The sequence below is a fragment of the Sceloporus occidentalis genome, unplaced genomic scaffold (assembly GCF_023333645.1).
Source record: "Sceloporus occidentalis isolate IW3139 unplaced genomic scaffold, rSceOcc1.0.p SCAF_40, whole genome shotgun sequence".
NCBI lineage: Eukaryota > Metazoa > Chordata > Lepidosauria > Squamata > Phrynosomatidae > Sceloporus > Sceloporus occidentalis.
Window position 1 is genome coordinate 5,575,084 of NW_028317020.1, and position 21,230 is coordinate 5,596,313.

Sequence of the window (21,230 nt, forward strand, 5' to 3'; positions counted from 1 at the left end):
AACTGCTGCTGGATAAAAATATTAAAGACTTATCAACCACACCAAATTTAGTTAATAATTTAAGCAAAGTTAAGTTAATCCAGTTTAACAATGATTTTTCGGAAAGATATCTAAACTTTTTATAACTTATGTAGTCAAATGCTTTAAAACTTATCTTATTAAGCTATTTATATTTTTATCGGCATAGACTTTGAGGTCTGTTCCAATATAGGTTCTCCATGTCTGTTAAGCAAAGACTATTAGCCATTTTTCTCTGATAGATTTCCCTAGAACGTAGGGCTATAGAACAGATGTCCAGCAAGCACACGCCTTTTAATCTCCTTCCATAAAAGTTCCCTCTCTCGACCAGCTCCTTTCATGATCCCACGGTTTTCCTGTGCCCTTCGAGATAGGTAAGGAAGAACTTCATTCACTGGTCCATACGGAACATATTTATAAACTGGATAACCAGCCTGACCTGGAACAAGATATACATAACATTTAGCACAATATGTGTTCTGGAATATTAATGTTATCTACCATATGAACTATACACCACAGTATATATTGAACATATATGGGTTTTATCCATTACAAAATTATATCAGGGTTAATAGTAAAATGATTTCCAAATCTTTAACTTAACTATGTAATTAAAAAGTGCCAACTAAGCACTTTCTTCAGGGAGATATTTGCCTCTTTAGACGCATCAATGTATAGCGGAGATATCCTAAATGAAATTTCATATTTCAGGTTTTCTTCATGGCAACGTCAGCCATTTTTGTCCAGGACACACAAACATTTTACATATTCCTTGCTGCTCTGTGCTGTGTGATGTATAACAACATAAGTCGATACATCCAACTTACTGTAGGACAGCACATTTACACGTTCTGGTCAGAAACCCTGATGTCACCCAAACATGGGTGACAGCCAGAACAACTTTACATTGCAGCAAGCTACTGTACCATAGAGTAAGTGGTATTTAGGACATTATCTCTTTAATACTCACCAAGTGGGAAGCTAATCTGGTCACACATTCCCAACAGCTGTCCAAAATACACCTTTTTCTCATCAGGAGAAACGCCCAACTCATTCATCCTGCAAACAGATGAATAAACAAACTCAAACTAAATTAATTAAAAAGAACCGGCAGCCACAATTTAACATAGATCCTTAAACCTTGCACATTTCGCATCCGATTACAAAACCTTGATAATCAAAAAAGCCAATGCAGTGGAATTCCTAGCTTGAAAAAGTTTTGTGCTGGCTCATTAAAAGATCTAGGAACAAAGCTATTTAATTTCAAGGACAGTGGGCAGCAGTAAGCGCCACTGCATAAATTGAATGGTTCAATTAAGTCAAAGGTTTATAAAAAGTGAAATTGCCATGAAAGTCGCAAAAATTAAACTGCACGCTGCTCAAGCAGAACATTTAGTCAAAAGTGTCCTTTGGTTAATTTGTTTGAATATTCACAAAAAAAAAATCCAGTTTTATCAAAGGAAAATGTTAAGATCAATACTGTCACCATAGCATTAATCCAGTTGTTTTGACCATAACAGTAAAAGCTAACAAGACTACTTTGCATAGTTTTGTACATAATTACTTTTATAGCTAACTTCTAAACCTAAAAAAATTACAGGTTTTATGCTGGGGGACTGTGGGCTGATGTATTTTAGTCATACATTTTCCATAATTGATGAAACCCTTCATTTTGAGTTATGCTGCTTAATGTGTACAGTGCATGACTTTGAATGGTTAGAATTTATTCATAAACTAACCAAGAAGTTTACCGGTGAGTATCAATTTACCTTGCAAACTTTTTAGGGCAAAAGCCTATCTGACTCAGTTTATGTGGATTGTAACATTCATGACAAAACATAACATTTTTTGGAGCTAGTTCTTGGCATTCGCCAGTTAGCAACACATAGGTTCTCAGCTATAAATGCTGTAAAATTATAAATCTTTTTAATAAACAAAAACATATCTGGAAATTGTGTTTCTTAAAATGCAAGTCACAAAGTCAACCTTCCTTTCCTTAAACCTGTCAGCTTCCGAATGGATGGAAATACCAATACACAGCATGAGGATAAAAACTACAGGCTGCGATGCACCGCTACATCATGGTATGGATTCCTAAACAATACTTAGCATAAGGGCAGACCCCCCCCCCCCAAATAATAAAAATAAATAAAAAGAAGAATCCTAAAAAAGTACCATGGTCACCAATACCACCAATTCTTCTGTTGCTCCACTTTACATGTTTGCTTCAAAATGTCTCTTTATACATATGCCTTAAAGTTTAGTTAACAAATCAAAAAGAAATCAAAATAATTGCGTATTTACCTATACTTTGTCGGTTCTGCAACAGTCGGTTATTGAATTTTCATTTTTAGATTCAGGCATATAAATGAAATGAAAGCTGTGTATGACCTTATTACAATTGGTGCAGCCGGTTAGTTAAATCAGCCATATTAGACATTCTTTAAAGCCGGAATAGGTCATAAAACCCGCAGCACACTGTATATGAGGTAATAAAGTAAAGGAAGACTGATACTCTAAAGTACTTTGGATGTACCTGATGGATCAGAACTAGCACATTAAGAAGAATTGTGGATGTAACATTTGCCCAGCACTGGATGACTAATCTGTTAGAAAGCAGTTACTGTCAGGGCATGAAGAAAGCATTAGCATGGAAAGACAGATGCTGTATTTTTTATATATATTTTTCAGTTTACCTGGAATGATTTCTAACACAAGTAACGCACGTTTTGCCATTATTAAAAAAAAAAAAGGACTTTAAAAAGAAGAACTATACAGATTAAGTAGTTCTAGAGGTCATGCCAACAAAAATACAAAGGAGAAAGTCACTGTAGCTGTGACTAAAAAATTAACCTGCAAATCTATTTTACCATAGTGTCATCATGAAAGTTTAATTACAGAGTTTCAATTACTGTTCTGTATGGAAAGAAAATAAATGACTGTTCTTCCTCCAATATAATTACTAATTATGCACATATTCACTTAAATGACTTCATTAAAAGGAGAATTGTTTGAACTATGAATATCTGTCAAAGCAGCAGCACTGTGCAGCCTGCACATTTTCTTCACGCTCTATATATGTTTTGGGCGACATATTCCTCAACTCAAAATCAAGTGACCTTCAACTCAGGCTAAGGTTGATCTAAGGCAGCAGTAGGTTCCTGTATTGACCATTAATTCCTTATGAAGCTCTGTGGTTCCACAAAGGTTATCAAAAACCCAAAACATTGTGTTTGGTCATGTTCCAACTTAAAATGTAAGACATACCTCTTGAGAGTGAATTTCACAGTATCTTCATTGTGCGAGGCAACCATTACATTAGCTTTGCGGTTATTCCAGATCTCTTCCAAGACGTAATCAAGGCATCTATGGGACAGAAACGTAAATCAAAATACGCAAAGATACAAACGACATCCTACATGTTCATACATGGAGCATAACAGTATGAAATGCTACTGAGGGATACATTAAACTGCTTTATTATTGAAGAGCTGGGTTGATCTTATGTACAGTTATGAGGCAAAGTAAAATTTTTCTGTTACTAATCCTGTAAAAAACAAAAATTTAAATTAAAAAAAAAACTAGCAGGGATTTCGAGGGTCTTTTTACAGAAATGATGTCTTTTGTATCATAGATCACTATTATTACTTCACTGTTGTTCATGTACATTTTAGACATACACAGGAACTAAAGCACCCAAAGTGAATCATAAATGATACATTCATCACTAATTCAAATGTCCTCCTGTTTTCTACTATACAGCAAAAAAAAAAACCTTCGATGGTTAAATATCCTGAAAATTGTTGTATGATGGTAACTAGCTTTTCTGCGCATTTAAATATAAAAAAACTTGCACAAAAAAAAAAAAAAAAAAAAAAAAAAAAAAGACCAAGCAAAATGTTTCCTGTTTCTTAATGTTTGCTTTACTATGGCCTTAGAAACAAAGTACAGGCATTAGGTCTCGCAGGTTTCACTACAGTATTAAAATAACCCATTCAACCATTTTTTTTCTTCTTTTTGTTTACTGTGCATCTTAATCAGGAAAAGAATGGGGGGGGGGTGGATAGAACATATCTGCAAAGTTATATTGCAAGTACAGCTGCAGGAGAACCTTAGAGATAAAACTGCACGGCAGCCCCACAGTATGAAATGTCAGTTATCAGAGGCACACAGCTATGCTGAAACTAATCTGGAACATTGTGCTGCTAAACCGCAATAAGCCGTTTTATTCCAGCTGTAAAACATATGTCCTGAACCTTAAAACAAAATTGAAAGCACATCCTCTATCATGTTACGAGGGTTAAAACGGCAAAGGAGTGCTACAGACTGACAATAATAATTAGTGTAATTGGTAAATGTGGCTGATGAATAGTGCTGAACGTGTTTCTTAGTGTTTCATCTCCAATCCTTTTAAAGGGTATTGTAATTAAAACAGACAATTGAGATATATGTTCTGTAATTGGATAATATGGATATTGCACAATTTGAAAGGCTGCCAATTCAACATAATTTGCCTAATAGAATGACAGGATTTCTCTAAATCATAGCAGACATATATATGGGGTTGGGGTGGGTGTGAGATCATGACCAGCAGTAGAGCGAACAATAGGAAGCAAGCCTCCCTCCCTGAAAAAAGGGACAGGAATATAGAAATAAAATCATTCTCACATAATTTTAAAAATGAAAGTATTTCCTCTCGCCCTCCTTAGTGAACCCAGTCATAGTAGGGAATATGCACAACCAAGCAAATGCTCGGTTCTCCTAACTAAACGTGTGATATCAAGGGCAAAGCTAATGAAGGGAACGTAATTTGCTTAAATGATCCTTGAAGCATTATAAAATTGATGTTTAATGGCCCCTATACCACTGGAACTTGAGTGGAATATTTTATTAGCCATTTTGTCAAACTTAGTCTAGCCAAATCACAGAGCTGTCATTTCTTTCATTGGAAAAGTTGCTGCTGCTCCAAGGTGAGGGACATATTCTAGACCTTACCCACTGCTATCAAAAAGAGGTTCAATCACTGCTCCATGTTCTGGTTACAAGGGAGATCCCTGATCTCCTCGATCACCCCACATATACTATATCGGTATCTAGCTGGCTTAACAGTAAGTACGGAGGGTGCGCTGGGACCTCCATCATCGACTTGCTTGAGCCAGCTGGAGACAATACCACTGCATCTCGTTCTGCTTCCAGAAGTGGATGCAACATGACAAGTCCTGTCAAAGGGATTAAGATCTTTCAAAAACAAAATTAATTTAAAGTGTGAAATTGTCTCCCCCCAATAAAAATAATTAAACAAGCATTCTTTCCATGTGGACCAGGAGTTGACAAATTTGCTTTGGATCTAGGACCCAGCTAAGAAAATGCAGGAGTTAGTTTTTTCCTTATATATTTAAGGTTTCAGTCATATCTCCCCTCTCCCTTCTACATTGACGTTCCATTAATAGAAAATATTAGATATATATCTAGCATAATATGTTCCATAATATATGTGAAGAATCTATGTCTGATCTTCACTGTTATCATTATTATTATATTTATGTGTACCCTGTTTGAATGTGGCTGCAGCTCCGGCCTTCAAAGAGACGATCCTATAATCTGGCTGGGGCTCTTAATCAGCCAGCACAGCCCTGTCTGCCCAGACAGCACCCGCACTACAGGGGGGATAACACAGGTGGGGGAAACCCATTGTATCCCTTAATCCCCACACCTGATACATCCCCTGTATACTGATGGGATTTGTGAGGGGATGTGGCTGATGGGATTTGTGATGGGATGTGGCTGATGGGATTGGGGGTTGGGTTCGGTGCACAGTGAATGGAGATTGTATATAAATTCTGTGTGTTTGTAATAAAGAGAGTTCTGTTTTAACCTCAAAGCATGAAGTTCTGTCTCATGATTGAGGGAAGTGCTGGTCTGTGACTGCTTTCTTCGGACAGCCACAGCGTGTCCGCTGACTGGGAGAGGGAAGGAGCTGACGGGCGGATGTGTCCAGTCTGGGGCACAGGACGATCCGTCACAATATATATTAATGATAATCAATTTAATAAAGAACTCAAATTAGTGAATGGCACAGCCCTTAGTGTCCCCCTGTAGCCAAGCATGGACCCAGTACATTAGATAGTAATTTCTAGTCTCCATGGTGACCTAGTGCCCAGAATTTGTTGAGCCCTGATGTAGACTATATTATCTTAGACACTATAAGACTAAAAGCATGAGGACATCCCTCATTATTGAGTTTAAGGTCTTCAAGCCATACCCAGTGGGTGTAGACAAATACTGGCAGAAGAATGGGTCATACTGATGAGTTCAGTGACTTTAAACATGGCTCTGACACAGGATGCCACTTTGTCACAAGTCACTTTGTGAAATTTCTGCCCTGCTTAATCTGCTCTGATCCACCATAAACTCAGCAATAAAGAGGTTGACCACGCACACTCACAGATAGGTGTTGCTGACTGCTGCAGTGTGAAGAAAAAAAGAAAAAAAAAAAAGCCTGTCCTCTGTCACATCACTCGCTACATAGTTCCAGATGTTCTTCGGAAGCAACATCAGCACAAGCACTATGTGTCGGTAGCAACATGAAATGGGTTTCCACGGATGAGCAGCTGCATGGAGCTTGGGGTGGTTTTTCAGAGCCTCTTAGTCAAGAGTAATGTCTTTGTATGGTGTAGCATTAACATTTTAGGAAATTGTATGCCTCCAACTTTTCTGTTTGGGGAAAGGCCCTTTCCTGTTTCACATGAACATGTCCATAAAAACAGTTTGGATGTGGAGAAACTTGAGTCGCATGCACAGAGCCCTGACTCCATCAAACACAAATCACAAATGCTCTTTTGGCTCAATGGGCACAAATTCACACAAACATACTCCACAAACATACTCCAAAATCTTGAGGAAAGCCTTCCCAGAATCGTGGAGGCTGTTATAGCTGCAAAGGAGGAGCCCTAACTCCATATAACTGCACCATGGTTTTGTAATGAGATGTTTTACAAGCTTATATAAGTGTGATGGTCAGGTGTCTACATACTTTTGGTCATATGGTGTATATCTTGTGAAAAGAAAAAGAAAAAAAAGACTACTTTAAAATAGCCTTCAAAACATGGCCAGAAAGAAAGAATTGGGGGGGCTGGGAAAGGATACGATGAGAAGAAAAAAAAGCAGTGTAAAGGAGAAGGACAGAGAAAACACACATCATGTATATGTAGTGACCATACATACGTCTGCAGCCCTAGGGATTTACCAACAAGGCCAACATTCACCATGCTAATACCCCAAGCCATAGGATATGCCTTAATGCTAGACATCTAGCTGGGAGATTATGGCATAGCTACGCATATACACTGATATCTGCACCGATATATACGGTGTATATTAAAATGATTTACTCCTGAAATGAGACACTGAAATCAGAAATGAATGGCTGCTTCTAGCACATTTCAGTATATATATATATATATATATACATATATATATATATAAAAAAAGAAAAGCTTTGCCATTCTAACCATCCCTTTATTTTAGAATATTTTACTGCACATAAAATGTTAAAGTGCCAAGTTAATGAAATAGAGTGTAGCACCCAAAATAAATGGAGCTGGATATTGTATTATGCTAATGAGTAATTCACTCATCATTCCCCTATTGAAATTAACTGGCGTACAGCTGGTTGATTAACCGAACAGTGTGCAGCTGTACATGTTGGAATAGGATTAGTTTTTCTTTTTTTTCCCTTTTTTATCTGGCAAGGTTTTTGGCTAAATCTGTATAAAACAAAAGTACATACTTGACATTTAGAGTCTGATGACGCCTTAAGTCATTTTGAATAGGGACAGGAATATGTTTAATAAAGTGATACAAAGGGTTATGGCATTAAAATGAAATGTTTTTAAAATCCCTTAAAGGGTTCATAATTATGACTGCTCTGACATCAGTGCATCTTACAATAAAAGCATCTTACAACTGGTTCTTTAAAAAGGGACATAAGCAGCCTTACCTACAAATAATGTATTTTTAAGAACAAAATAAAAAACTGTTGCAAGGTGATTACCCTACCAATGCACCCTCCTAATCCTACTGTAAGAGTAGGACAAAAGATCAGCTGGCTTTGTAGGAGTTAAAATGAACATAGTTACAAATATACGTACCTTAGCAGGTATGGGCTGTGCTCCAAATAGGAGGTTTTTTTTTCTATTTCCTACTAAGGGCAATTGTATGCCTATAACAAATTAAGGCCCCACCACCACTAACAGCAAAGCATTGACAAGCCATTGCTTGAAAAAGATATTTCCTAAGAATGACCCTTTCCCTGCTTTTCTGCTTTCAGAAATAATCTCACCCCAAGCAGCCTCCAATGATGCCACTAAAACATAATAAATATACAGCCGCACTGCCGTCTGACACATACTTGTGGTACATTTCATTGGTTCTCTCATATGTAGGATTGATTGGATCCTCATAGCCCACTTCTGCTGCGCGGCTTCTTTCCTGCTGCATGTATGCTCCTCTGACTAGTTTAGCACCAAAGTGCCAACCCTCTCTCCGGGATAATTCAACATCAGCAGTCACATTATCATATGCTTCCTAAAATGAAAACATAAAAAATAAATTAAATTTTTGGTTATCGTTTGTTAAAACAAGCACCAAAAATGGGGTTTTATATGTTCACACTAATGTCCTCTCCATGCGGAAGATACCAGATTCTGGTAAAATGGCCTCCAGTAAACATCGCACTTGAAGGATAGGGTATCACAACTGTGCGGGCAATATCAGCTGCATTTCCCCGCTCTAGAAACCTTTAAATCGCATAAATATTTGTTACACAAAGTATTTTATCAAAATGTGTTCCAGGGCATTGCTTAGGGATTGTTCATTTGGCTTGAGTCAGGCATTTTGCCCATGCATATAGAGCAGAGGTTATTTGGCCTTCAGAACTGCAAACAGAGCAAGATTTTTACATATCCTTAACTGAACAAGTAGTTTAATCAATTTCAACCATTTTGATAAGGCTGTTTTGAAGTCGGTATATAAAAATAATTGACTCATTAAACATGCAATGCCTTAAGTTTGAAACACTTGATAAGGAGGCTTCAGGTGACCACATATATACCAAAAGTGCGTAAAGGGTGATTGCACCGTTACAATCAAGCTTTAAAAGCCCACACAATACCTCGGTGGACATTGTAGCAGCCATGTTTCCAGCTACAGTGTGTTATCTTCTGTATTGTTGTGGCTCTAGTACTCTTGCTGGCATAGCATGGTCCGATCTTTGCAACATAGACACCAATTTTACATATTATTTTGGAAAGGGATTTCCAGAAACCTGAATTATCTACATACGGATCCAAGGACACGTCAATATGCTCCGTTTGTGAACCTTTCAGATACTGCACGAAGTTAAGATAAGCTAAGTAACACTTGTGTTTTTCTACATGTTTGCTCTTTATAAAGTTGATACACTGTTTCCTCCATTGTTTCAACTGACTGACAGACAGAATAGGTCAGACGTGTCTTGTGTAAGTGGTGTTATTCCTTATACAGTTTACTGTATTTACTGGTGAAGAGTGGATTTGGGAATATGATGTGGCAACCAGTATTTTTGTGATTTTCATATTATAAATATATGCCAGGTTACACATTTTAAAGGAGTCACCTTCAAGTAGCACTGGTAGGTGTTGAAGATAATGGGGCACTTCTTGTTAAATTTACGCTGCATCTCCAGCGTCAGACGGCTGATTGCAGGTTGAAAATAGGTTTGTTCTGCATCCACCATGAGCCTCACTCCATTTTCTAAGGCTTTCTGAAATGAGAAGAAAGAAAATTTGATGACTATAGACAAGTGATCCTAACGTGTTTTCCAAAAACACAAATTGCAAAGCACAATACAAAATGGCTTAATTTATAAACCATGCTTAAAAATGTCAGGAAGCAAGATGACAACATACTAACAGAATTAATTGCAGATTCCAGTCTTTAAGATGTACATATGCATAGACTTTAAGAACATGCTCACAACCTTCCAGATGGTTTATTAATGTGTATATCGCTCCTGCATGGGCACAGGAGGTAGACCAAGACATGGTCTATTGTCTCCTACTACCTATGCGCCATGTAAAAAAAATAAACCAATTTTATTGGGTAGTGGAAACCTACGACTATATTTAAAGTATGGAATGAAAAGGTACGGAATTTATGAATCAGCAAAATAAGAATTATCCTATAGTACTTCGCAGTGTTAAAATTTAATGTCTTGTTTCCATTATTGATCTAATGTTCCAGATTGTAAATTGATTTGGAAGTGCTTACAAATGGGATTAAATTAGACTATCATACTGTAATTAGAGAAATCATCTCCTGTTTTTGTTGTGAAGGTTAACGTCAAGCATTATGATTTCCAGTATATCTTTTTTTGTAATAGGTTGTAATGTGCCTAATAAAAGGGTTGACTCTAATACTCAACTGTTAACAAGTAGTTGACATTGTGTTTCATTTAAGTTCATAATGTTTTCCTTGCATTTCATTATGCAGAATTACATCTTGGCATCAACACATTAATTCAAATTAATGCTTAATAAAGGAATTTCACAGACTTGCTGGCATTACTGACATTTCCATGGACTAGAGTTACCCTTTTAGATGTGTAAAATATTGTGGCGCTGATTTACTGCACCATCTCATCTTACAGAGTTTACAACCCATCATTACCAGGCTAGCTTTAAATATTAATGAGGCTGTAAAAACGAAAAAAAAAAAACCAAGCAGTGGATGCCAGCACTTGACCAACTAGAAATGCTTTCAGCATTTCAAGGGAAGACCACATATAAGAGTAGTGTAGCTTAGATTTTGCAAGTCAAAAGACCAATAAGGGAGAAGTACGGGTGACTGCAGAAATGCTCTGTAATTTATTTTTTTCTGTATTCAGGCACGTTGAAACATGTCAATTCAACTCTAACAATGTAGAGGGTCAAGCTGGCTAACTAAATCTCTTATGTTTCTAAAAAGATGTAACTAACTGACTCATCAATGTTCAGCTCAATTGTCCTTGCAGGAGACTCCCACCACGTTTGGACCCCCATAAATGCTTTAATAATTAATAAAACTAAGGCTTGGGTTCTGGCATGTGCTTCATGATATTGGAACCATATTGCCATGCACATTTACAGTAGATATTTACATCAGTTAATTCTACATCTCACAGGTTAGTTCATTGGTGAGTACTGCTCAGCAGTATGTAGAATTTCTAGCACAGAAAAGTAAACTAATGGGTTATTACTAACTATGTTATTGTGAGCTCTACCGGCAAGCATGTTGGGAAAAAACGCCTTATCCCTGATAACATGACTGACATGACAGGATTCGCCCAATAAAAATAAAAATGTTAAAATGTATTATGTACACCTGTTCAATTGCTTGTTAAAAAAATAGTCAGGCAGCAACTCAATGCATTTAGGCATGTACATGTGGTCAAGACAACTTGCTGAAGTTCAAATAGAGCATCAGAATGGGGAAGAAAGGGGATTGAAGTGACTTTGAACAAGACATGGTTGTTGGTGCCAGATGAGTTGGTCTGAGTATTTCCGAAACTGCTGATCTACTGGGATTTTCATGCACAGCCATCTATATGATTACAGTGAATAGTCCAAAAAAGAGAAGATATCCAGCGAGCGGCCTTGTTGATGTCAGAGGAGAATGGGCAGACTGGTTTGAGATGACTGGTTTAACCTATATTACTTGGATTCACATATATGGAGGAAATAAGAGAAAACAGGAAAACAAAAATCATGATTTTATCACTATATTATGTGATCTGATGCGCAGTTTGCCTTATACCAGGTATCTATAAATAGCTTAACTTGACCTGAATATTATCAGGGAAAACATAAATGAACTGTAAGCAGTGTATAAGGTTGTCATCTTAACATAACTAAAGCTACATTTTTAAAAAACTATCCTTACATCCCATAAGGAAAAACGCTGCCCGACTCTCAAAGTGTTAACTTACCAAAATAACATCCATAACGTACATGTGTAAGGATAGAGAACCATTTGTTCCAAAACGGCATGTTTATACACAATATAACCAAAAGTATGTGGACATCTTACCATCACACCTATATCAGCTTGTTGAACACCCTATCCCATGTTGGACATTCCAGCCCCAGACCATTATGTCTCCTCCTCCAAACTTTAAAGTATGCACCATACATTCCAGTAGGTAGCATTTTCCTGGCGTCTGCCAAACTTGGATTCGTCCTACACTTTTCCGCTCTGTGAGTGAGCGTGTGGTCAACCACTTCATGGCTGAGCCATTTCTCCTAAACACTTCCCATTTACAATAACAGCACTTACAGCAGGGAAGAAATTTCACAAAGTGGCTTAAGGCAGCTTCTTATGATAGTGCCGCGTTTAAAGTCACTAAGCTGTATATGGAGATTACATGCCCATGTAATCGATTTTATACACCTGTTAGCAATGAGTGTGGCTGAAACACCTAAACTCAATAATTGTGAGGGGTGTCCACATCATTGTGGTCATTGTGCATGTACAATGTGCATAATGAAAATGTGTAGAATTATTTATTTATTATTGTTAAATTATTATTTAACATGTTTTTGTTCTCAGTTTCTGCACATTTTACTCTTTACAGACCAGAAAAACGACATTGATTAAATTTCAGTTAAATTTATAAAATACATAATATAGACTATCAATTTACTCCCACCTCAATGATATTTAAATGTACAAATATTGTTAATACTATGGGACTAAGGCACCCAACAACCACACACAATATACTATGTTGTCTATAAAGAAAGTATGGTCAAAGTAAGTCCAAAACTTTTTAGAAAAAAGGACCGTATAGTCAGGTTAAGCGATTCTGTCTATGGCTGTACTATGAGCTGCCTCCATCAAAATTCCCCTGCAGCCTGCATTTTATCCGTCAACTGATATACACAGATCTCCATGGACACATATTTTGTGTGTTTTAAGAACAATTGTAGAAATTGCTTGAAATGTTACTTTTTTTTTGCAATTTTTATGAGTGGTGTTTTGCCATCTCTGTCAGCATCTATAAATTGAATTGTGAGTTTCTATCAATGAGCATCTACATATAGATTAAATTCACACACAGTAATTTACGGTAACACAAAAGAGTTTGCATTCCTAACCTTTGCAAGAACGTCCATCCTCTGTAGCATTCTTTTCATCTGCATGTCTTCTTCCTCTGTGAATCTAGAAAGAAGGGGTTCTAGTTGGCCGCTCTGGAAACAAAACACAAAATAAAGTTTCATTTTATTTGAACAGCAATACAGAAAGGTACACAACTGGGGCCTTGTATAAATGAGTAACAATCTCAATATTTTTGTACTTTTATCATCTGTGGAAGCCACTAAACATCATTGTGTCACCATATAACATTGTTTGTTATTTTACTGTTTTCATGCACAGCAATATTTTTTTGAGGCATCATACTATAAAATTCAGGCAACGGAGATTAAACCCCCTACAAATTCAGATGTCAATGCCGTCTTGGCACAAACAGGCACATGCAGTGTGAAGAATTATTTTAGAACACATTTGTTTCCTAATGATCTACAATCTGGCTGTAGGAGAACTTCTTGCCGTCAGCCAGGTGGTGGCATAGTTTACTTACACAAGATTTCTATACAGAAGGCTCTTGATTCCTTAGCATGCTGGTAATAACAGCAAAGCCACAAATTTCACACATTGTGCAGGTGGCAAGTCTCAAAAGATTTTGTTTTGCTTCATATCTTGTTCTAATACATTTTGTTAGAAATATGCCAAGAATTGATACAGTTCTGAAGCTGTAGGGTAGCAAGATTATGAGCAATGAGAAAACGAATGACAGATGTGAAATAGGTTGCGCTGTAGTGGAAGCTAATGGAATAGTAATATAATGACATACAGATTTTTAAACAAATCTACTCTGCACATAAGAATGTATGCTTCTAAGTGGGTAGAAACACAACATGAATAAAACAGTTCTCAAATTAAACAGTATGAGCATAAAGTAGAAAAAATAAAATAAAAAATAAATAAAATCCAAAATAAAAAGGTAACCATATACTGATCTGTGACAGGCAACCGTTTGCATTCCGGCTAGCGGATTATGATTACTTGCTGACATTACTGACATTTCCATGGACTAGAGTTACCCTTTTAGATGTGTAAAATATTGGATCACAGAAAGTTTATAGTAGTTCAGTGTGGTACATGAGCTACTGCAGTAATAATAATTGAACAATACATATAACTTTTACATGCACAGACCCTTTTTATCTAAGCCTTCATGTATATATAAAATGCACAATTTAAGTCTATTTTGCAGTTAATTTTACCGTATGCATTTGGTGTTCTGAGAAATTAGAAAATTAGAATTCTGTTACTACCACGACATGCATTGGCTCCTTCCACTAAAATAAGTACACAAGTATTAAGGCAGATGCACAGCACCCAGATGCCCCAGTAACAGACATGCTAATTGGGGCCACATAATACACATTAAGTGACAGCATTAGTAGGGTGGCAGCTCACACACTGTGCTGCAGTGAAAATAGGGCTCTGCACAAGATACCTGCAAGTTTGGTACAAGCAGGAGTTTGGAGATCTTGGTTCTGCTGTCAATTAAGCTGTTCCAGTCCAACAAATCCACTGTCCTAAACAAAAAGAAAACAAAAGCAAACACTTACTCAAAAGGAAAAAATTACTTTTAGGAAATAAGATAAGACCAAACCCCTCCTAAGCTTGAGCCATTTATTAAATGTTTTGCAGATGCTGTGAGCATAGAGAGGCAGACGGCAACTGCCCACAAGACCACTCTAATTTGTAGAACATTTGGTTTTTTTCCTTTGTGGTCTCAGATGGCTTTAAAAGAAGACACCAACATCAGATCTTTTCTCTATTCCCTATAAGGCATTTAAGTGTGTTAGCATTTTATTTAGAATTTTGTTAACAGGGGAACTCAAAATATGGGTACAGGGAACAGAGCCTGTAGGGTTAAAACTACATTCCTACGGCAGTGCTTGGCAGATTCTAATCTGAAATATACAATCTAACTTGTTGTATTTAACAATGTTAACACACAAACACACCATCACACACAGACATATACATGTGTGAAGTATGATTTATGAATTAAAATAAAATATATTTTTCACATTGTATAGCTGGCAGAACGGAAACAGGCTTAGTACCCACAGACAAGTTAATCATGTTTAAGCTGCATTACCAGGCAGAAAACACAGTCCTTTGATAAATACTCCCTAGGCCTTTTCTGATTATAGTTTATTTTTAAAAAGGATCTCAGTTTGAGTAGGAAAAACCATTATGCATTTGGAGAACCACTAGAAAGAAAAAAAAAAAGCCGCATTGTTAATGTTCAGATTCCCTTTCGGAGTACATATTTTACTCCTCAAGTGGCTAAACTCTTTTCCCAATAACGCGACGGCAATGTAAATGAAGGACATGAAATGTGTGCGTTTGAGTGTGTGAAAAAGTCGTTAATGGTTTGAAATGACAGCATGTGCATGCATATCCCAGATCACTTCTGGATCGCTCTGGTTTCCATTTTGTGAATATCCGAAATATTTAAAATGGACAAATACATGGAGTCAGCGCATGCTTTCTAAAAGCGTTAACTAAAGACTTTTAACAGGCTATATTTTTTTTTTCTTATGTTGATCTCTAGGGATAACTCCTAAAAGAAGCTAGTTTCTAAATTGTACATAAAACGATGTCTTAAAACACTAATGATACTACTGAATTCATTATTACATTAACCTTCTAAATGGCAGACACAAAAGCATCAAAAAGATGTCCTAAAAGAGTTAATATACCCCTATTTATTTTACTATGGTGTGAAAACAGCTAACAGATCTAGGATGAAGTGTGACTTATGTCATTCTGTTCGCTTAGGATCTGTCAGCGCTAGGGAGGAAACAGTCACGATTTTAGCCCCAAGAGACACAGAGGTATAAATAGATGAGGTTACTCCTACTTAGTAAAGTGTAGGCTATATGTCACTATGAGAGTTGTAGGTTATATAAAACATTTTAAACAGTAACAGCAGCAGCAGGTAAATATATTAAGAAGGTAATTCAATTGCTGAGCTACAGGTGACCCTGGTAATGAGAATCCAGGCATTTGGCCAACATGATGAGAGAACTCCATGGAGTTCTAGGAAGTGCAGTGGGTGGAACATCAAAAAGCAGGAGCCTAGACGAACTAAGATGTAATGTATACAATGCCTGTGTTATTCTATTAATTGCATACACAAATATTCCTCTACTTGAAAACGCAGCTGCAACGAATGTCATAGGAACAGGTACAACTTACTACCCTTGAAGAACCTCACTCCATGATATGCTATAGTTACTGCTACTTCCATGCAAATAATTTTTTGTATATTTTTTTTTCTGTACAGAAGAGTTCTTTTTGTTAAAGTCTGGTGTTTGCCATCTCGAAGTTTTTAATGGATCCTTACAAAGGTGGTTGCTGCTATACTGTACAAGCAGATTCATCAGCTGCTTAGGCTACACTGGTGAAAAGGACCACTACAGGGGATAACGGTCGAGACCTACAGAGATGTTTAACATGGATTCCCCATAAAATAACTATCAATGTTATTTTGGTTCAGATAAATGTCTGATCATAAATAGTGTTTCTCAGTTTATTAAGAATTATTCTTTTTATTACTTGTATTAAAGAAGGGGTTAATACATATTTTTTTGCTTAGGGCCCTCAAAAACCTTGAGCTGGCATTTATTTTTAATGCCACAGGGCCAGTTAACAGGGAAAACTATATATTCCTTTGGGCTATTTAAGACATATTCCTATAAATGAAAGAGTAATGAACCCAGCACACACACGTCAAAATACATTTTTGTTTGGCTTAATATTGTCACATCTTCCATTGATCCTCTGTTGGTTTTGAGGTGCAATAGTGTGGATCAGTAAAATGCTCGCTTTTCCTTAAACAGTAACTTTGTAGACACCTAAGAGTAAAATCCATCACCATCAACATAATATAAAAAGTAACACACGTTTTTATGACTGTTCCCACGGACAGAAATGCAATAAGCTTCATGTCTACCTGATATAATGGTATTTCTGTGGAACTCAACATTTAATATGACAGCTTTACCACTTCAGAAAACACTGCAAAAAAAGGAATCTCAATGCAATATTTCCTCCCTAACTGTACCCTTTGGTGCGTAGCATGACAGACATTTACGTTGGAATAATGGCAAAAATATAGTAGCCATTACTTTCGTATGATACATTGGAGTTGATAGCAGGGTCATGAACATCCATTTTAGTAATCATTGCTGTAAAAATCAATGAAATGACCTATAAAAACTACACAATGCATGTATTAGCTAAACAATATTATCAAGAAAGCTACTAAAACTCACTTAAAGGAGAGAAGCACTGTAGGGAGAGAAACACTACACATATTCAAACAGGGGCCTGGGCCATGAAAGTACTAGAATAGCGATGAATATAGATGACCCAAAGTGACCTTGATCAGATTGCTGCATCTACTTTGGGACTCTTTTCTATTACCAGAAAAAAAGTAGTGATTTTTTTTTTAATTTTTTTTTTTTTTTAGAGCTTGTTACCAGTATATAAATACACTCCGTAGTTATGTGCACCTTCATATCATTCTTGATTACACCATCTGTCATAACTGTAAGTTAGAAGCACAGATGTTTATGGAATATATAAATTAAAATGTAAAAACGTCAAAACTTTGCTTAAACTGCACTGAAGTAGTGAGACACCTTCAACTGTATTATAATTGGGGACCAGGGTTTACATGACTAAAATCTTAAATACTTAAATACATTATAACAGAGATTATTATAATATAATAATTAATATAAAATAAGTTTGATTACTGGAAATATAACATATTTAAATTATGCCGGCAAGCCGGGTTGTAAAACTAGTAACAATAATGGTCTTCATCGCGCCTATTGGAGACATTTTATAATGCCTTGAAGATTGATTAAGACCAATCAAAACGTTGCCTTTTTATCCCCAGTACAGCACAGTAAACATACTTTTGATCTGATTTGGAACCCATGTGCATTCATCAAAAGCCCTCCTATTGATTTCTATGGAACCACCTTCCTTCCACTGATTGGGTGCTTCAAGTAGACAATCAATGCCACAAATCGTCAGACCAAGGAGGAGGAAGATCTCAGGTAAGATCAATATTAAAGTACTCAGAGTTCTTTAATCATATTCATTTTTAGTGGAGCTGTCAGGGACAATAAACTGTCCCTTTAAAGGGTATTACTCAGAAATATGGAATAACATTGGAAAGGATATCGTTTTAATTTAACCTGTCATGTACTTATGTTTAGGCCGCAGTACAAGTTCAGGGAGAAGAGCCCCCCGTCTAAGGCCACACATAGAATAGTTTCCAATCATAGGCATAACTGTATTTACATATGTTGACATATGTATACAACTTTAAGAAAAAGAGGGGGGAAAAAAGTAATTCACAAAAAAACAAAAAAAAAAACCACACAGAACCATGGTGCTGGCAACTCTGATCAATATGATTGAATATTTGACATGTGCATGGTTTGCAGTAAATACTTTGCAAATTCTAGTGCGTACCTCTAACCACACTGCTTAAACTGTTCTACTGAATTTACAAAGCTGCTTACAGAGCCAGAAACTTTAACCCCATTAAACACTTAAAATAAAACACACTAAAAAAAAAGCTATTTGGATCTCCCAAAAGGCATGCTTGGAAAAGCATGCAGAAAGTAAACTAGTGTTCTGAGATAATGTGATGACTGCTACAGGCTACTCAGAACTCTAGCATTTAATGGTTCATGAAGCCATAAAAAAACAAAACTAAATATTATATAGAAATACACCCAAATGTATTGTTAAAAGGGAGAGTTGAATGCCCCATTCAGCCCTGGCAAAGAAAAAAAAACCCCCATATGACTAATATATACACACACACTATATAATATATATATATATTATATATAATGTAATAATAATTTCTATATAATAATTTTTTTTTCTTTGCCAGGGCGGAATGGGGCATTCAACTCTCCCTTTTAACAATACATTTGGGTGTATTTCTATATAATATTTATACACACACACACAGACCTGGTGAAAACACCGCTGCTACTCTGCTGTCTACATTTCGCACAAGTGTTGGTCGCTAGATGCAGCCAATCATCAGCAAGAAAGCCCTCTAATTTAATTGTGCTCTCTTGAACCAGTGGTTAATCTGGCAGTAAGCATCCTGTGAAATGCCAGGAAATGCATTCAGCGAAAGCAACCGCTTTAAGCAAGGAGCAGTGGAATGCGTCAAAAGTGTACAGAGGATTCTGCCTAAACCCTCTGTGCATTTGTATTAAAAAATATATATAAGGTGACATTGATCAATTAAAGTTGGCTACAATAATATTACATATTTTTTATTTAAAGGACCAATGTTTTTCTGACCTTTTTCAAAGTTGCCAGAAAGCAGTTTGTCCATTCTGAGCTGCTTGGTGTCTTATTAGCATTTAGCAAGAAGAGCAAAAACCGCAATTGGATCATAGTCAACAAAGCCAACATTACGAATTTGAAACACTTTACATTCCATCAAGGTTCAGAAACATGTATATCAGACATTTTTCTTTTGAAATGTAAAACTGTTTAAAACGTAACTTTTTGCTTACTTAACTCGCCATGTACAGTTTAATAAGGAAGAGAAAAAATAAAGTATGTTATAATTTTACCAAAGGGAAAAAACAGTTAAACTAAAAGCAAGCTTTATTAGTCATCTGCAACACATCACAATGTTTGCTGCAGCAAAAAATGAAAATACAATTGTAGTCTCTTCAAGGTAATGACTACTTTCAATTTCAAATAGATTTCATACTGAAAATTGGTAAAACGCACATATGCGTAAATAAAATAACAGCTGAAATGATATTTTTGTTATGAAACATACCCCGATAGCCCAAGATTTTCTCCAGTAAACCAATTATGGCATTCATCCTTGGTAGCAATCCCGAGTTTCACCAAGCTGTCCTGAGAATAAAAAAATATGTATAGCGTTCAGAGTGATTTGCTTCTGCAGGTGTGGAAGAGTAATATATAAGTAAATGTTCTGTCTCTATCATGATTATTAAATGAAAACCTTTAAAAAAAAAAAAGAAGGTTGTGAAGCATATCGCACTCACTACATCTAAGGGACATTCTCCACAATGTATCTATTAGACCTGACCCTTTCTTCTGTATCATTTATAGCGATGGTGGTTAAAACATTTATGGCTAGCAGGGCCTGAAATCCGCCATCCTTTACCGGACGGAATCCCACCTTGGGTTTACCAATGAAGAGGAAGTTTATGAGACTAATCAACTGACGCACACTCATACTGACCACTATTAGCCAAACTAAAACACATTGCCCGCTCTCAGCCAAACTGATGTACACTCATATACCATATACTGCTGTCAACCAAGCCAACGCATATAGTAATGTCAGCCAAACGATACGCACTCACTTTCACCATAATAAGCTTATCTCTCCAAGCGACTAGGTCAGTTAGCACTCAGTGTGAACTAAGACTGAGGAGCACTCTTCGTATGAACATGGCAAGCTATGCTTTATTCTGTGGAACCAAGAACCTCAGTTTAGGTCATAACAAAAATACTGATATGTTTAACAAGGTTTCAGGTTCAAATAGCTCATTAATTGCTTGATACAGCTTTGAGGAAATGGTACCTTCTACATCTTCCTGAATTGTGCATCATGCTTAATGCACATGCAGAATGTAATTTCCATCAAATGTAGAGGAGTTAGACATTTTGCGCTTATGGGGTTTTACTAAAATAAGACTAGTCATTTTACTGTGTAAATATCTAAAGGGGTTTAACAAAGTACAGGAGGAAAAGGGAGGAGAAATGTTAGAACAAGAGATCATAACCTAAAACTAGACGGCCAAAGGTTTAGCTGTAAAGTAAGGAAGTTTAACTTTACACAGAGGATAGTAGATAAGACTCCAGGCAAAAGTGATATATGTAAACAGTGAAGACGTTTAATCATGCATGGGATAGGGATCCAACTATCCTGAATCTAAGATAAGACCAATAAATGATTAAGGTTTGCTGCTATACTTCAGGAACGATGGGCAAATTAGATGGGCCGAATAGTT

General features: G+C 36.5%; 1 protein-coding gene across 1 annotated transcript in view; it reads right to left on the reverse strand.

Moving 5' to 3' along the window:
- Window positions 1–266: 266 nt before the first annotated feature.
- The window catches only part of PRODH (proline dehydrogenase 1), a 52,692-nt gene continuing 31,728 nt past the window's right edge, over window positions 267–21,230 (reverse strand). The window contains exons 7-14 of the mRNA XM_089489637.1: window positions 20,024–20,103; window positions 14,621–14,702; window positions 13,194–13,286; window positions 9,677–9,823; window positions 8,432–8,607; window positions 3,289–3,387; window positions 992–1,080; window positions 267–457 (exon numbers count right to left, since the gene is read on the reverse strand). Of these exons, the coding sequence (XP_089345763.1) occupies window positions 267–457; window positions 992–1,080; window positions 3,289–3,387; window positions 8,432–8,607; window positions 9,677–9,823; window positions 13,194–13,286; window positions 14,621–14,702; window positions 20,024–20,103 (957 nt within the window). The remainder of the gene's footprint in view (window positions 458–991; window positions 1,081–3,288; window positions 3,388–8,431; window positions 8,608–9,676; window positions 9,824–13,193; window positions 13,287–14,620; window positions 14,703–20,023; window positions 20,104–21,230) is intronic.